The sequence below is a fragment of the Antechinus flavipes genome, chromosome 6, assembly GCF_016432865.1.
Source record: "Antechinus flavipes isolate AdamAnt ecotype Samford, QLD, Australia chromosome 6, AdamAnt_v2, whole genome shotgun sequence".
NCBI lineage: Eukaryota > Metazoa > Chordata > Mammalia > Dasyuromorphia > Dasyuridae > Antechinus > Antechinus flavipes.
The window spans coordinates 256,739,048-256,753,406 of record NC_067403.1 but is presented as its reverse complement, the minus strand read 5'-3'; the positions used below and the strand labels follow the sequence as shown (position 1 = coordinate 256,753,406).

Below are 14,359 nucleotides of genomic sequence, written 5' to 3'. Positions count from 1 at the left end.
TCCTCCTGCCGCCAGTGTGCCCTCACTCCAGCCTTCCTCCCCTGAGCTGTCAGCTGACCATGCTCCCCCCCAATCACTCCTCTCCCCGGCTCCCCACCCCTCCGGGACCCAGGTAACCCTTTGGTGGGCCGGCCTCTTCCTGTCCAGGCACAGTGGCCACCTTGCTGTCCCTCAGAGGCTCCGTGCACTTTTATGAGCAGTACTTCCCAAAGCCTGGAATTGTGGGCCTCTAAGGAGGTATCTGCCTCGCGGCCTCCAAGTCTCAGCCATTTGACCTGGTTCTGCCTGTGACCGTCTGCCCGCTGTGCCCCCCCACTAGACAGGGAGCTTGGAGGGCAGGTGCGCTGCCCTTTGCCTTTCCTTGTAGCCTGGCATGCAGTAGCTGCTTAACAAATTCAATGACTTAGCCTTCCAGTTCTGACATTCCATATGCTACATCCCAGTCCCATCTCTAAGGCCTGTCTTCCCCCCACCCCCGCCCAACTCCCCCAAGGCTCCCTGGTTCCAGTTGGAGACAGAGGCCCAACCCGCAGGCCCCCCCAGGGCCCAGGGAACGTGTTGGGGAAAGGAAGCTCAGTGGTCAGCACTCCCGTTTGGCTAGCTCTTTAAAGGTTAGAAACCACTTTCCTCACAACAACCCTGTGAGAGGTAGGCAGGCAGGATGGAAGCATCCCAGACAGAAGAGGAAGCTGGCTCTGAGAGGGGGGGCTGGGCCCGGGTCCTGGACAGGTGGCACGTCCGAGACAGGCTCCCACGGGCCCTTCCAGCTGACCTCGGGAGGCGGAAGGAGGCGAAGGCCCGGCCCACCGGGCACAAAGGCCCCATCCCTCCGGCAGGGCGACGGATGGCCCCGAGGGAGGAGGGCACAGGGTGGGTGGAACCGAGCTTCCTCAGGCCCGAGGGGCCGCGACCACGGTGGGGCCCCTCCAGAAGTGGGCGTCAGCCTTGGCCAGCCCCGTGAGCACATCCTCCAGCAAGGGCCCGTCCTCGGGGAAGCGCTCGGAGAAGGAGCGGATGAGGCCGGCGGCCGAGGCGTCGTACTCCAGGAGCTGCACCTGGGAGCCTGGGGAGGGGAACAGAAGGCCCTCAGCGGGGCCCCACCCAGGGCCCACCAGGCCCCTGAGCCCATGATCACCCGGGGGGGAGGGGCAATGCTTCCTGGCCCCAAACCCCCAGTGCATCCCTCAGCAATGGCTTAAGGAAGGAGGGTGGCAGTAGCAGAATGAGGGGGTGCCTGGGGGCCATCACCTGGGGGATGGGCGCCTGGGCCTGCTTAGCCCCTGGAGGGCAGGACCAAGGTCTGAGGGAAGGAAAAAGCTGCCCCCACTGGAGCTGAGAAAGCCGGGCTGGGCCACCTTCTCCATCGGGGGCTCCCTGGGCCCACCCCCGGCACGGGCAGTGCCAAGGCCCCTTACCCAGCCCCCAATGAGCCCAGGTATTCCCCAGCCCATTTCCCGCCTGCTCCTGCTCCAAATAGAGCCTGAGTCTGGGGGGCATGAGCTGCTACCTTCCAGGCAGGTGTTGGGCTGCACGATGAGCTTGCGGGCCTCCTTGCGCAGCAGCACCGTCTCACGCAGGGCAAGGAAGTTTTCAGGGGCAGCGTCAGTGACCGCGGAGTAGCCCTGGTAGAGCGCCCGCCCGGCGGCCACGTCGCCTGTCGATTTCAGCACCTGGGGGGAAGGGGGGGAGGTATCAAGCGTCACCTGGCCCCTTACAAATGGGGAAACCAAGGTCCGGATTAGGGAGCGAGCTTCCAATGAGGCCTTTCAGTTCTCCCGTCAATCAAGCAACGAGCGTTGAGTAAGCACCAGCTAATGCGAGGTGAATGGGGGGAGGGCCTAGGGGTCGAGGGAAGACATCCCAGGCCAGGGGCACAGCCTGGGCAGACATGGAGGGGGAGACACAACAGGCTGGAAAGGCCCTGCTGGGTGGTCGGCAAGGAGGGGGCTTCTCTAGCCGTGGGGCAGCCCCGGCCCCTCCCTCCCGGGCAGCCTCTGGCTTAAGGGCCGAGGAGCCTCTGCTCACCTGGAGTCGCCGCAGGAACCGTTCCAGGGCAGGCTTGCCAACCGAGCGGATCTTGTGCCGATCCAAGCGGACCCGGGCATCCGGCCGCCCGTCGGAGCCGGTGGTGGGCACCACCGTGACCAGGCCCTCTCCGGCCTCCAACAGGACCCTCAGGATCACGAAGCGGGCCTGCATGTGTGCCTGCGGCGACCAGGTCTTCTCAGCCCAGGGGACCCTGCGTCTTCTGACCCCTCCCCAAGCGGGGAGAGACCAAGAGACCCCTGAGGAGCCCAGGCCGCTCGTGCCCAGCCCCCTCCCCCCTCTCACTTCCCCTTCCACCCCCACCCCCATCCCCACCCCCACCACCCCGTGAACCCCCTACCTGTCTCCAGCTGGACGTCTCTGGGGTGTAGAATTCCAGGCCCAGCAGCCCGGCCCGCACCATGTTCAGCCAGTTCACGTAGACCACGTCCTCCGCCTCGGGGCCGTCCAGCCCAAAGATCCTGGAGGAAGCCAGGCCGGGGATCAGGGGCTCCCAGGGGCCCCCAGGTCCCAGAGCCCCCCAGCCCTGCCCCGGCCCAGCCCATCCTTACTCCAGGACTCGGGGGTGAAGGCAGAGGTAGAGCCCCACGCTCTCAGCCCGGCACTCCTCGTAACTGGAGGCGATGGTGCTGAATTTGCTGTCCCAGGTCTCACCGCTCCGGTACCAGCTCCTGATCTGGGGGCGAGGTGAGATGGGCAGGGGGGGAGAAGGGCTGCTGGCTCCCCGGCCTCCTTGCCCTGGGCCTTGCCCAGCCGTTCCCCCCTCGCCTGCTCCCCAGGACTGCCCTATGTGCTCTTCCCTTGGGTCTCAGGGTAATCCCTCTATGCTCCCCCCGCCCGCTCCTCACCTGCTCCCCCGTTTCTGGGTTGATCACAGTGTTCTGGTCAAAGTTGAACGCTCCCTTGTCATCCTGCAGGAGGAACCAGAACGGAAGGGTGGGATGCCCAGTGTCCCAGGGCCTGCGGGCCAGGCCCTGGCTCAAGAAGCCCAGAGGAGGGGGTCCTCTATTCCCTTCCCTCTTCTTAGCCCTTTGTTCCCTTGCTCCACGTAGCCCTCCCTTGAACTAACAGAACCGGGTCAGTAGCACCAGCAGATCCAGTCAGTACGTGACACTCCTAACCTGCAGCCCCCGCCTCTGTGTCTCCACTGCAACCTCTGCTCGCCCTTTTCCTAATCCCATGTGGCCCCTGCTCCTGCTGTGCCCCCAAGGCCCGAGGCGGGTCACTGGGGCCGAACCCCGGACGCCGGCCCTGGCGGTGAGGGGGCTGCACCTTGGGCGGGGTTTACAGGACGGGGGCCCGCACCGGACAGGGAGGGGCCACAGGGAGGGGCACCCGGGACCTCACCTGCACAAAGAGCTTCCCGCTGCCGTGGCCCAGCAGCTCGTGCAGCCCCACCTGGACTTCGAAGGACGGCCCCTTCCATCGGATGTAGAGGTCCTGCAGAGGGGAAGGGTCAGGGCCGCCCGGCCGCCCCCGCCCTCCTTCCTGCCTGGCCCCCGCGGCCCCCCTCCCTCACCTTGTCCTCTTCTTCCAGGAAGGTGAGCTTCTCGCGCTGGGTGGCGTAGGCCACGGCGAGCACGTTGCCCAGAGACACGTTCTTGAAGCCGTCCTTCTGGCGAAGGTCGTCATCTGGAGGGGCGGGGGAAGGGATGTGAAGGGGGATGGGAGCACGGGAGCGTCTGTGCCCCCTCCCCCGGTGCCCCCGTGTCCCCTCCCCCGAGGCTGGCAATGTCGCTCACAGTTGGGGATGTTGATGCCAGCTGGGATCCCGGAGCCCGCGAAAGTGAGCACGTCCAGCGAGGTGAAGTCCGGGGTCAGGAACTTGTCCTTCTCGAAGGCCGGGGGCCAGGGCAGCTCCTTCAGCAGCTGCTCCGCGCTCTCCACCAGCCGCTCAAACTTGGCGCTCATGGACTTGTTCACCACGGCTACGAACCCTGAGGGCCCAGGAAGGGCAGGGCTGGTGGGGGTCTCAGGGGACCCGGGGCATAGTAATGGGGGTGGGAGGCTGGGAAGGGCGCCCCCGCCAGGCAGATGTGCAGAGTGAGCCACAGGTGGGCTCTCCCCCTAGACTAGGGGCTCGCCGAGGGCAGGAGTCGATCTTGGCCATCCCGTGGACCCCCGGCGCTTAGGGCCCGATGGGCCCCAAGCTGGGGAGTGGGCAGGTGCTGGGGTCCCCTCTGCCCCCTGTGGCCCAAAGATCCCCCGCCCCCCTAGGACACCAGTCCCTGTACCCAGAGGCCCCGGTCCCCGAGAGGATACCTTCAAACTCTCCGCGGGAGCCGAAGGGGTCTCGGTAACTCTCGATGAAGCCGATGTAGCTGGGGAGAGAAGGCGATGCTGGAGCCCGTGGAGCGGGTGGGGGGGGGCGGGGACCCCCAGAGACCGCAGCCCTCTCACCTCTCCACGATGGGGCCCTTGTCCTGAATCCAGTATCTGGAGCCCTTCTTGTGGGCGTCGATGGAGCCCTGCGTGAAGCTCTCGATGTACTGGCTCAGCATGTGCTCCTGGAGGCCGTTGGCTGCGTAGGCCTGTGGGGGAGGGAGACCAGGGAGCGCTGCCGGTCTCCTGGAAGCTGTCTTAGCTCCCCCCGGGCCCGCCCCCTCCCATCCCTGAGGGACGCTACCTTGGCTTTCTCCAGGTGCTGCACCACTTTCTGCAGGAGGGGGGAGTAGTCTCCCCGGGTCACCTGGAACTGGCAGCCCTCAAACTCGTAGCTCTTCAGCTTCGGCGTCATGTCGGAGTCCGGGGTGGTCTCTACAGGGCCAGGAACACAGGAGAAAAGAGTAAAGAGTCAGCACCCGGACCTTGCCTTCTTGTAGCTCAGGAGACGGAACCCAGGGACACCCCGCTTCCTAGAAGGACAACTGGAGAGACTCAGGGAGAGGTGAGAAACAAGAACCCAGAGGCAAGAAGCTGGATGGAGGGTCAGTCATCAGCAAGCACCTACTGTGTGCCACACTTGGAACATAGTAAGTACATGAAGCTGGATAGAGGACCAATCTTCAGCAAGCACCTACTGGGTGCCATGCTTGGGATCTGCTATTTAAGTGCAGGAAGCTGTATGGAGGGGCAATCATCAGTAAGCACCTACTGTATGCCACATTTGGAACATACTAAGTGCAGGAAGCTGTATGGTGAGTCAGTCATCAGCAAGCACCTACTGTGTGTCGTGCTTAGGACCTTCTAAGTGCTTTTCCACTCTTTCATGTTCAGCACACAAAGGCCAAAGTGAAACAGGCCCCTTCTGGGGGATGGGGGGGAGCACATGCACATTCACGGGGATGAGCCGGGGCATATAATCTTGGGGGCAGGCCCGGGCTTGGAGTCACACCAAAAGAGCCGGTGGCGGGGAGGGGGGGAAGCACGCCCAAGCAGCCCCTTCCTTACGGGATAGCCCACCCTAGGTTTGGGGCTAGCCCACCCTGGGCTGGAGGCTAGCCCACTCCAGGCTCAGGATTCACCTTCTCGGAGGATAGAGGCCAGGCGCACCTCAAAGAACGGCTTCCCGTCTGCGTCCGCCCCCTTGAACAGCCTGGTGTTGTAGGCACTGAGGTTCTGGAAGAGAGCAGGAGGTGGGCGCCTGCAGGGAAGAGGCCGCCCACCCCACAGCCTGGCACCCGGCCTCCCGGCCTCCTACCTGCGAATCCAAGAAGCTCTGCGCCAGCTTGGCGTCTTCCAAGGTACAGTTCTCCGAGAAATACGTGGTGGTGCCCTGTTGGGGGAGAGCCCCCCCCACTGTCAGCACCGACACCCACGAGGGGCCTGTGACGCCGTGGGAGGCGAAGGGATGAGAAAATGTCCCTGCCCCAAAGGGCCTAGTGCGCTGCAGGGGGCACGACGGGCACAGGTGAGCGTGAGGGCCAAGACCATGGGGAGCAGAAAGGACATCCTGGGGGGGGGGGGGGCCGTCGGCCGAGCACCGAAGGAACACACTGAGGAAGGGGAACGGCCCAGACACGCGATGGCCCCCCTCAGAGACCCCGGGATCCCCAACTTCTTGGAGTACAAGTGTGACCACGTTCCTCCCTCCATTCAAAAAGCCGCAGTGGCTCCCTGTTGCTCTTGGGTCAAGGCCAAACCTTGAAGAGTGGGACCGGCCCAGAGCAGAAAATGCAGGCAAAGGCCTTGCTTTAAACCCCCCCAAAGGGAGTTTTGTGTTGCGAGTGTTGTGATCACCGGGGACCCCCAGACAAGCCCCTCAGGTGCTCCTCACATGGGCAAGGCCCCAGTCCCAAATCGGATGAGCTCGGGGAGGGGGAGGGGCGGCCCCATGGGAGCGGGGGCGGAAGGGTGGGCCGGGCCTGAGGATGGGGCCGGAGTCCAGGCTGGCAGGATTACGGGAAGCGGGTGTGGAGGGCAAATACCAACCCCTCCCAGCCCTGCCCTTCCTGCCCTCAGCTCCTCACTCGGTGCCCTCGTCTCCCACCTCTGTGCCTTTGTCCGCTGGGCCTGCGGGCTCCTGCTCACCTTCAGAGCTCGGAGGGCACCCCCAGCTGGGCGTCCCCCAGCCCCACCGTCCCACGGGAGCTCGGCCTTCTGGAGCTCCGGACCCTCACCCGACACCTTGTGTTCGTCACCCCCTTGTGACATCAAGGAGGCTAGGGCTGCCCCCTGGCACCACGTACCCCCCAAGGGCATCTCCCCACTTCCGGCTCTCACCTCATTTCCCAGGCCAAGGTGGCGCTGCTGGGGCTCCAGGGAGAACATGAGATCCCCACAGACCTGCCAGAGCCCCCCCATTTCTTCTGGGTGCTCCTGCGCAGCCCGGCTCCCCAGCACTAACCGTTCCAGCTTCTCCTGCACGGGGAGGGAGACAGGGAGGAACCAAGGGGATCGGGCCGGCCACACGGCCCCGTCGTTTCCCAGACTCCTCCCCCCCAACTAAAGAGGGCTCGCTCTCCGGAAGCCCAGGCGGGACTCCCCCAGTGCGTCCCCGGGACTCCCCCAGTGCATCCCCGGGACCCCGTGCGCCCCCACCCGCTCGCATCAGCCCCGCGGGCCCTCGCCCTGCCCGGCTCACCTTGGGCAAGTTGGGAACAAACTTGGTGTCTCCAAAAGACTTGTAGTTCCCCATGTTGGCGTAGATCCCCGCGGCATAAACCAGGAAAGCCTGGGAGCAGGGAAGGAGGTCAGGGAGGGCCGGGAGGGCGGGGCCCCCAGCCCTCGGTGGTCTGCCCAGGGCCGCCCCAGGCTGTGGGGGAGGGGGAGGCTGTGTGCCTATGTGTGTACGAGTGAATGTATGTCAGTGTGTGCACACGTGCGAATGTGCACGTTCTCAGACCATGTGTGTGCAAGCGTACGTGGCTCTGCAGTGCGTGCACGGGTGTGCCCTTGGGTGTGTGAGTGACCGTGTCTCTGTGCACACGCGCCCGCCGGGGGAGACACGCCGCTGACAAGGCCCCGGGGTTCGGGGGGGGGGAGAGGCCGGGGGGCGCAGCCCTGTTCCCGCCGGGGGGGGAGGGGCAGACCTGGTATTCGTCCTCCGTGAGCCCCTCCTTCAGGGCGCACTCTTTGAGCTGCTCGGGGTCCTGAGCCCGGAAGAGGCGGCTTAGGAGAGCGTAGATGTGGGGGGCCTCGGGGGACGTCTGCAGTAAGACGACCAGGCCCCCGTACCAGGCGGCCCGGGACAGATGGTGCGCGTAGAGCCGCTCCGTGGGGGACAGCAGGCCAAAGGCCTCCCGGCAGTCGAGGCTGGCCACGCCAATGTCATTGGGGAGGATGTACTGGGGGTCCGCCATCGTGTCTGCCTGAGGGAGGGGGGCAGCAGTCAGTCAGGGAAGCGCGCCGAGTGTGGGACCCTGGGAGCCCGCCCGCAGGTAGCCAGAGAGCACACACGGCCTGACGTGAAGGGGAAGAAGGAGGGGGGGCTTCAGGAAGGCCTCCCGTGGGAGGTGACCCTGGAGCCGAGCCCTGAAGGGAACCAGAGGAGGGGCGAGCATGGCCCACGTGGGGGGGTCGTTACACACGGGAACAGCTGAAAGGACGGGAATTTTGGTTGGACACAAGGAAAAACTGCCTAAGAAGGAGTGGAAGGGCCGGCCAGGGGCCCTGAAGGCAGAGGCTGGGGCCCCCTTGTCAGAAATGCAGTGTGACTCTTCGCAAGTCACTGTAGCTCCGCCTGCCTCAGTTTCCTCATCTGTAAAAGGGGCTCATCATGCCTGAGGGGGCTAGAAAGCGCTTTGCAAACCTTAAGTGGGGCCGTTACTATGTGAGTGTAGCTGTGGGTCTTTGGGGATAGGGCTGCACCAGCAGACCCCGCCCTGGCCTCCCATGCGAGAGCACACCGGCCCCTCCCCCCCAATTCTCTGGGGTCCCCTTCCATCCCTGTCTGATGGGGGCGCCACCCCGAGCCTGGCCAAGGGGACAACACGCCGGCAGCGCCAAAGGGCCCCATGCTGGGCTGGCGGCCGAGGAAGGGACGCGCCTCAAAGCTCCTCCTCCTCCACACTCGCGGCCCCTCGGAACGGGGCAGACTGGGCTGTTCCATTCATTGTACAGAGGGCAGGCCGGGCACACAGCTGGCGCTTAATAAATGCTCCCCGACTGAATCCCTGCCATCTCCTTCAAAGTCCCCAAGGTTCCTTCTTCCCCGGATGCCCCAGCACGCACAGAGACGCGGAAGGACCCTCCAGGCTCCCGCCCGGCGCCGCCTCCGGGCCTCAGTTTCCCCGGGTACGGAGGGAGGCGGGGGTTCCTGGGGCCTGGGGCGGTTGCGTTTTGGCACCTGCCGGCACAGGAGGCAGTCCCTGGCTCGGTTCCGATCGGAGCCCTTCTGGCGCCAGGAGATCCTGGCCGGGGAGCGACGGGGGTCCCCGGCACCCGCCCGCTCCCCGCTCCGCGCCGTCCCTCCCACCCCACCCGCAGCGCCCAGCCAGGGTGCCCTCACCTGCACCAGCTGCTTCTCTCCCTCACTCCCTCACTCACTTCCTGCTTCCGGCTACCCATTCATTGGGGCCGCGCGACGCCCGCCCCTCCCCCCCAATTCTCTGGGGTCCCCTTCCATCCCTGTCTGATGGGGGCGCCACCCCGAGCCTGGCCAAGGGGACAACACGCCGGCAGCGCCAAAGGGCCCCATGCTGGGCTGGCGGCCGAGGAAGGGACGCGCCTCAAAGCTCCTCCTCCTCCACACTCCCGGCCCCTCCGAACGGGGCAGACTGGGCTGTTCCATTCATTGTACAGAGGGCAGGCCGGGCACACAGCTGGCGCTTAATAAATGCTCCCCGACTGAATCCCTGCCATCTCCTTCAAAGTCCCCAAGGTTCCTTCTTCCCCGGATGCCCCAGCACGCACAGAGACGCGGAAGGACCCAGGCTCCCGCCCGGCGCCGCCTCCGGGCCTCAGTTTCCCCGGGTACGGAGGGAGGCGGGGGTTCCTGGGGCCTGGGGCGGTTGCGTTTTGGCACCTGCCGGCACAGGAGGCAGTCCCTGGCTCGGTTCCGATCGGAGCCCTTCTGGCGCCAGGAGATCCTGGCCGGGGAGCGACGGGGGTCCCCGGCACCCGCCCGCTCCCCGCTCCGCGCCGTCCCTCCCACCCCACCCGCAGCGCCCAGCCAGGGTGCCCTCACCTGCACCAGCTGCTTCTCTCCCTCACTCCCTCACTCACTTCCTGCTTCCGGCTACCCATTCATTGGGGCCGCGCGACGCCCGCCCCTCCCCCCCAATCATCGTCCGCCTTCGTCATGACCGGCTTGGCCAGAGACCAATGAGCGCGCGGATCCTCCCCCAGGCCCCACCCTCCTCTTTCCTCCCTCCGCCTCCTCCCGCACGTGCTGCCAGGGCTGCTGGGGATTGGCCCGCGAGGCCGGCGCCCCGCTGGGAGGTCCCAGCCTGTTCTCTTGGGGGCCCGAGCTCCGACCTTTATTGACCAAGCTTTTCTGCGCCTCAGTTGACTCGTCCGTAAAACGAGCCGTTGGCCCTTAACCTTTTCTGGGGTCACGGACCCCCAGAAGCCATAATTAATACTTGCGGCCAGAGAGGAACCTAATGGCGTCGAGATAAGAGCGGGGTTTTTCAGTCCGGCGCGACTTCGGGTTTTCTCGGCGCGCACCTCGTAAGTGTCTCACGTTGGATTTGAACTCAGGGCTTCCTGACTCCAGGCCCGGCGCTCTGCGCACGCACCGTCCGACTGCTCTGCTCAACGCCTATCATGGGCCCCAAAGGGAGCGGCATCCCTTCGGCTGGGTTGTACCGCATGAGACAAGTCAAATTTCACCCTTAAAGGGGGGGCCTTAAATGGGGAGCCGAGGCAATCAGGAAAGGCTTTTAAAAAATCTAATAGCCTTTTATTTTCAGGTTCTATGCATGGGTAACTTGACAGCATTGACAATGGCCAGACCTCTCTTTCCACTTTCCCCCTCCTTTCCCCCACCCCTCCCCCAGAGGGCAGGATGACCAGTAGATGTTAAATATATTAAAATATTAATTAGATACACAATAAGCACACACGTCCAAACCGTTGTTGCTGCACAAAAAGAATCGGACTCTGAAATATTGTACCATTAGCCTGTGAAGGAAATCAAAATGCAGGCGGGCAAAACAGAGGGATTGGGAAGTCAATGTAGTGGTTCTTAGTCCTCTCCCAAAGTTCCTTCGCTGGGCGTGGCTGGTTCAGTTCATTCCTGCTCCTTTGGAACTGATTTGGTTCATCCCGGTGCTGAGGAGGCCACGCCCATCAGAATTGGTCATCATATGGTATTGTTGTTGAAGTACATGATGATCTTCGGGAAAGGCTTCTTGTAGGAGGTGGGCCCGGAGCTGAGCCGTGGAAGGAGCTAGGAGGGTATCCTGGGCAGGGGGTCGAGGCAAAGAGGCGGGAGGTGACCCTGCAGACTTATCCCCCGCCCTCGCCCGAGGTGGGCACCCTTAATGACCAGAAGCACCCTTAGAGATGGTCCAGCCCCACTTTACAGATGAAGAAACTGAGGCTAGGAACGGGCAGAGAGCAGGGGGCCAGCCAAGGACTGGATCCCCAGCTCTGAAGCCTTCTTCCAGCCCTAAACCGGATGGGATCTCCTGGGACGCAAAGCTGCCAAGCAAATGTGCTTCCTTCTTTTTAGCCCAGGGTCTTCAGCTAATCGATTAGACCCCCGGACCTCAGTGTCCCCATCTGTAAAATACAGGGAGATGCAAACGTGCATCTCGAGCTAATTAGCGTGATCTCCCCGGAGCTCAGGGTCCTCCTCTGTAAACAGGCAGCCATGGTGAGGGAGAGTTGGGGGATCCGGCCCCTCAGCCTGCACTCTGATCCCATGACCACCAGGGGGCAGCAGGCAGATTGAGCCAGCCTGCTAAGTGGAGCGTGCTCTGGCTGGACTCCCTTTCTCACCTTCCAGTCAGGACCTAACAAGGCAGAACCAAAGGAAACGGTGACTCCCGGGGCCTTAAAGGGACTGGGGATCATGAGTCCACCCCCTCCTCCAATATTTTGGGCAGCAAGGAAGCGGCCCAGTGGCACACAGCTAGGGCCCCGATGCAGGATCTGAATCCAAGCCCTGGGAATTATGGGAGGGGGGGCAGTGTCTTACACACTCTTATTGCCCCACCCCCCACCCATGAAGTCCTCATGCTTTCCTTTCTCAGCCATCACTGGACATTATTTTACTGCAACACTTGCTACTCCCCAGGTGTCCTTTGATTTAAAGTTGCATCCAATTTATCTAAGTGCCGCTCATCTGCCTCACAGAAGAGAAGGGCCATGTTCTAGTTATCTCAGTGTCCCCAGTCGGTCAGTAAGCATTTATTAAGCAACTACTGTGTGCCAGGCACTGCGCTAAGTCCTGAGGTTACAAAGAAAAGCAAAAGGTAGCTCTTGAGGAGCTCACAGTCTGATGAGGGGAGACAGCATGCAAACGACTACGTACCAATGAGACACTCTAAGGGATGATCTCTAAGGGAAGTGCTGGCCGTAAGGAGGTTTCCTGGACGAGGTGGGAATCTGGCTGGGATTTGAAGGCAGAGGGAGAGCATCCCAGCCTAGGGGATTGGGGTTTTAAAGTATTAAACAGTAAGTGCTTAATAAATGCTTGTCCAATGCAGAAATGGGGACAGGATACCAGCCCAGGAGCTGAGAGAGCCCAACTTCTGCTGAGATTCCTGTCCTGGGGTTTTGGTTTAGGAGACTGGCCCTCATCTTTTCATCCCTTTAATCCTACCACCGGAATGGAATATTGTTCTTTTTTTTTTTTAATAATTTTTTATTGATAGAACGCATGCCAGGGTAATTTTTTCCAGCATTATCCCTTGCACTCACTTCTGTTCCGATTTTTCCCCTCCCTCCCTCCACCCCCTCCCCCAGATGGCAAGCAGTCCTTTACATGTTGAATGGGTTACAGTATATCCTAGATACAATCTATGTGTGCAGAACCAAACAGTTTTCTTGTTGCACAGGGAGAATTGAATTCAGAAGGTAGAAATAACCCGGGAGGAAAAACATAAATGCAAGCAGTTTATATTCATTTCCCAGTGTTCTTTCTCTGGGTGTAGCTGCTTCTGCCCATCTTTGATCAATTAAGGCTCTCTTTATCAAAGAGGTCCACTTCCATCAGAATACATCCTCAAACAGTATCATTGTTGAGGTATCTAATGATCTCCTGGTTCTGCTCATTTCACTCAGCATCAGTTCATGTAAGTCTCGCCAGTCCTCTCTGTATTCATCCTGCTGGTCCTTCCTTACAGAACAATAATATGGAATATTGTTCTATAAAAAATGATGAACATGCTGATTTTAGAAAGGCCCGGGAAGATTTACCTGAATTGATACCGAGAGAAACAAGTAGAACCCGGAATATATTGTACACAGTAACAGCAAGAATGTGCGATGATCAACTATGAAAGGCTTGGTTTGCAAAGGCAAGGATTGCAATCCTGATAGACTTTGGACAGAAAATGCCGTCTGCAGCCAGAAAAAGAACTGTGGATATTGACTGTAAATCCTGCAGGATTATTTCTTTTTATTTTTTTATTAATATTTAATATTAACTTTTTAAATACACATTTCTTTACGAGTTATGTTGGGGAGAGAAAATTCAAAACACAAAACCACGTGTTCTGAACAGAAAACCACTGAACAGAAACCACGAAAGAGAAAAAAAAAAAAAACAGAAAAAAGATATGAACGTAGCATATTTGATTTACATTCAATCTCCATAATTCTTGTATCTCATAGTAGCAAAGGTCACTGTAGCAAAGGCAAGATTCACACTCAGTACCCTGACTCCAGGCCCAGGCTCACTCTACCAGGCTGCTTTTGTTAACCCCACCCTTGTTTTTCTTATCATCAAAATGACAGTTGGTCTTCCAGTTCTCTTCTCTTCTCCCTAGAGTATTCCTTCTATGATTTCCACCCTCCTTCTTCACTCTTCTAGTTCTATGACTTGCTTGGGCAAATCATTTCTTGGTCGTGGGGAACTGCTGTCCGGCCATATATCCCAGGTCATGTAATGGTATGATTGATTTTTTGGACTCAAGTTTCAAACTTTACATTTATTCTAATGACATTTCATCTTTTTACATTAGACTTCTTTGGATCGCATTTTCCAATTGAGCATTCTCTTGGATATTTCCTACAATTCATGACCGCCCTAAACTGAGGCTCGTGTTCCTCTTTTTCCTCATCTATAAATGAGGGAGTTGGACCAGATGGCCCCTAAAGTCCCTTCTGGCTCTAACTCCATCACTAATGATCCTCACGCCCCTGTATAGCTTGTGTCCATGTCGCCTTCAAAATGCCGAGGAGTTCTCTTGAGGTCTTGAAGACGCGAGTGGAGTGCTCTCTGTCCAGTGGCTCTCTTATTCTTGTCACTCACACGTGTTTTAGAGCATTCCTACTACTCTTCCTTCTATGCTTTAGTATTATCACGTGCCACTGCTTGTGCTCCCCCCCAGCTCTCTCCGTTACCTTTGGAGGGTTTCTCATCTCAGCTTTTCAGAGACCATGGCACTTCATGATTTGCAGCCATACTGCCCCTCCAAAAGATTGGCAATAAAAAGACAGGCCTTCCTCGGGAAGATCTTTGTGGTCATTAAAAGAGCTTTGCAAGACTCCACTGGCCACCTGGCCCACTCTTCCTCCTACTCAAGTCCAGACCCCCAATTTTCCTTGGATGCTTATGTGTGATGCAGAAGCGATGCTGCACTGCAAGCACAGGAAATGATGTATGATATGGGAGTGACCCGGCACTGCCCGTGGGATGCAAGCACAGGAAATTGGATTATCTTAGAGGGGTTTTGGAGGATGAATCTGTCAAAGGCTAGAATTACCTTCTAAATCAGAATGGAGAAGTTCACCTTTGGGATGCTGGCCATGAACTGAT

The 14,359-nt window shown here is 60.0% G+C and overlaps 1 protein-coding gene across 4 annotated transcripts; it reads right to left on the bottom strand.

Moving 5' to 3' along the window:
- Positions 1-587: 587 nt before the first annotated feature.
- DPP3 (dipeptidyl peptidase 3) lies at positions 588-9,776 on the bottom strand. Of its 4 annotated transcripts, none has more exons than XM_051967011.1 (18): positions 9,614-9,776; positions 7,518-7,796; positions 7,070-7,159; positions 6,709-6,846; positions 5,687-5,761; positions 5,511-5,604; positions 4,673-4,803; positions 4,447-4,577; positions 4,309-4,367; positions 3,789-3,983; positions 3,566-3,678; positions 3,394-3,486; positions 2,895-2,957; positions 2,598-2,722; positions 2,387-2,507; positions 2,026-2,205; positions 1,508-1,670; positions 588-1,063 (listed from the first exon to the last, which is right to left on the bottom strand). In XM_051967011.1, exons 2-18 carry the CDS (start codon positions 7,785-7,787, stop codon positions 891-893), a joined length of 2,214 nt encoding a protein of 737 aa, XP_051822971.1. In that variant the 5' UTR covers positions 7,788-7,796; positions 9,614-9,776; the 3' UTR covers positions 588-890. The 4 variants fall into 4 exon arrangements, with proteins under 4 accessions (XP_051822971.1, XP_051822974.1, XP_051822972.1 ...); XM_051967014.1 differs by lacking the exon at positions 9,614-9,776 and adding an exon at positions 9,452-9,568; XM_051967012.1 differs by lacking the exon at positions 9,614-9,776 and adding an exon at positions 8,936-9,023.
- Between the last annotated feature and the right edge of the window lie 4,583 nt (positions 9,777-14,359).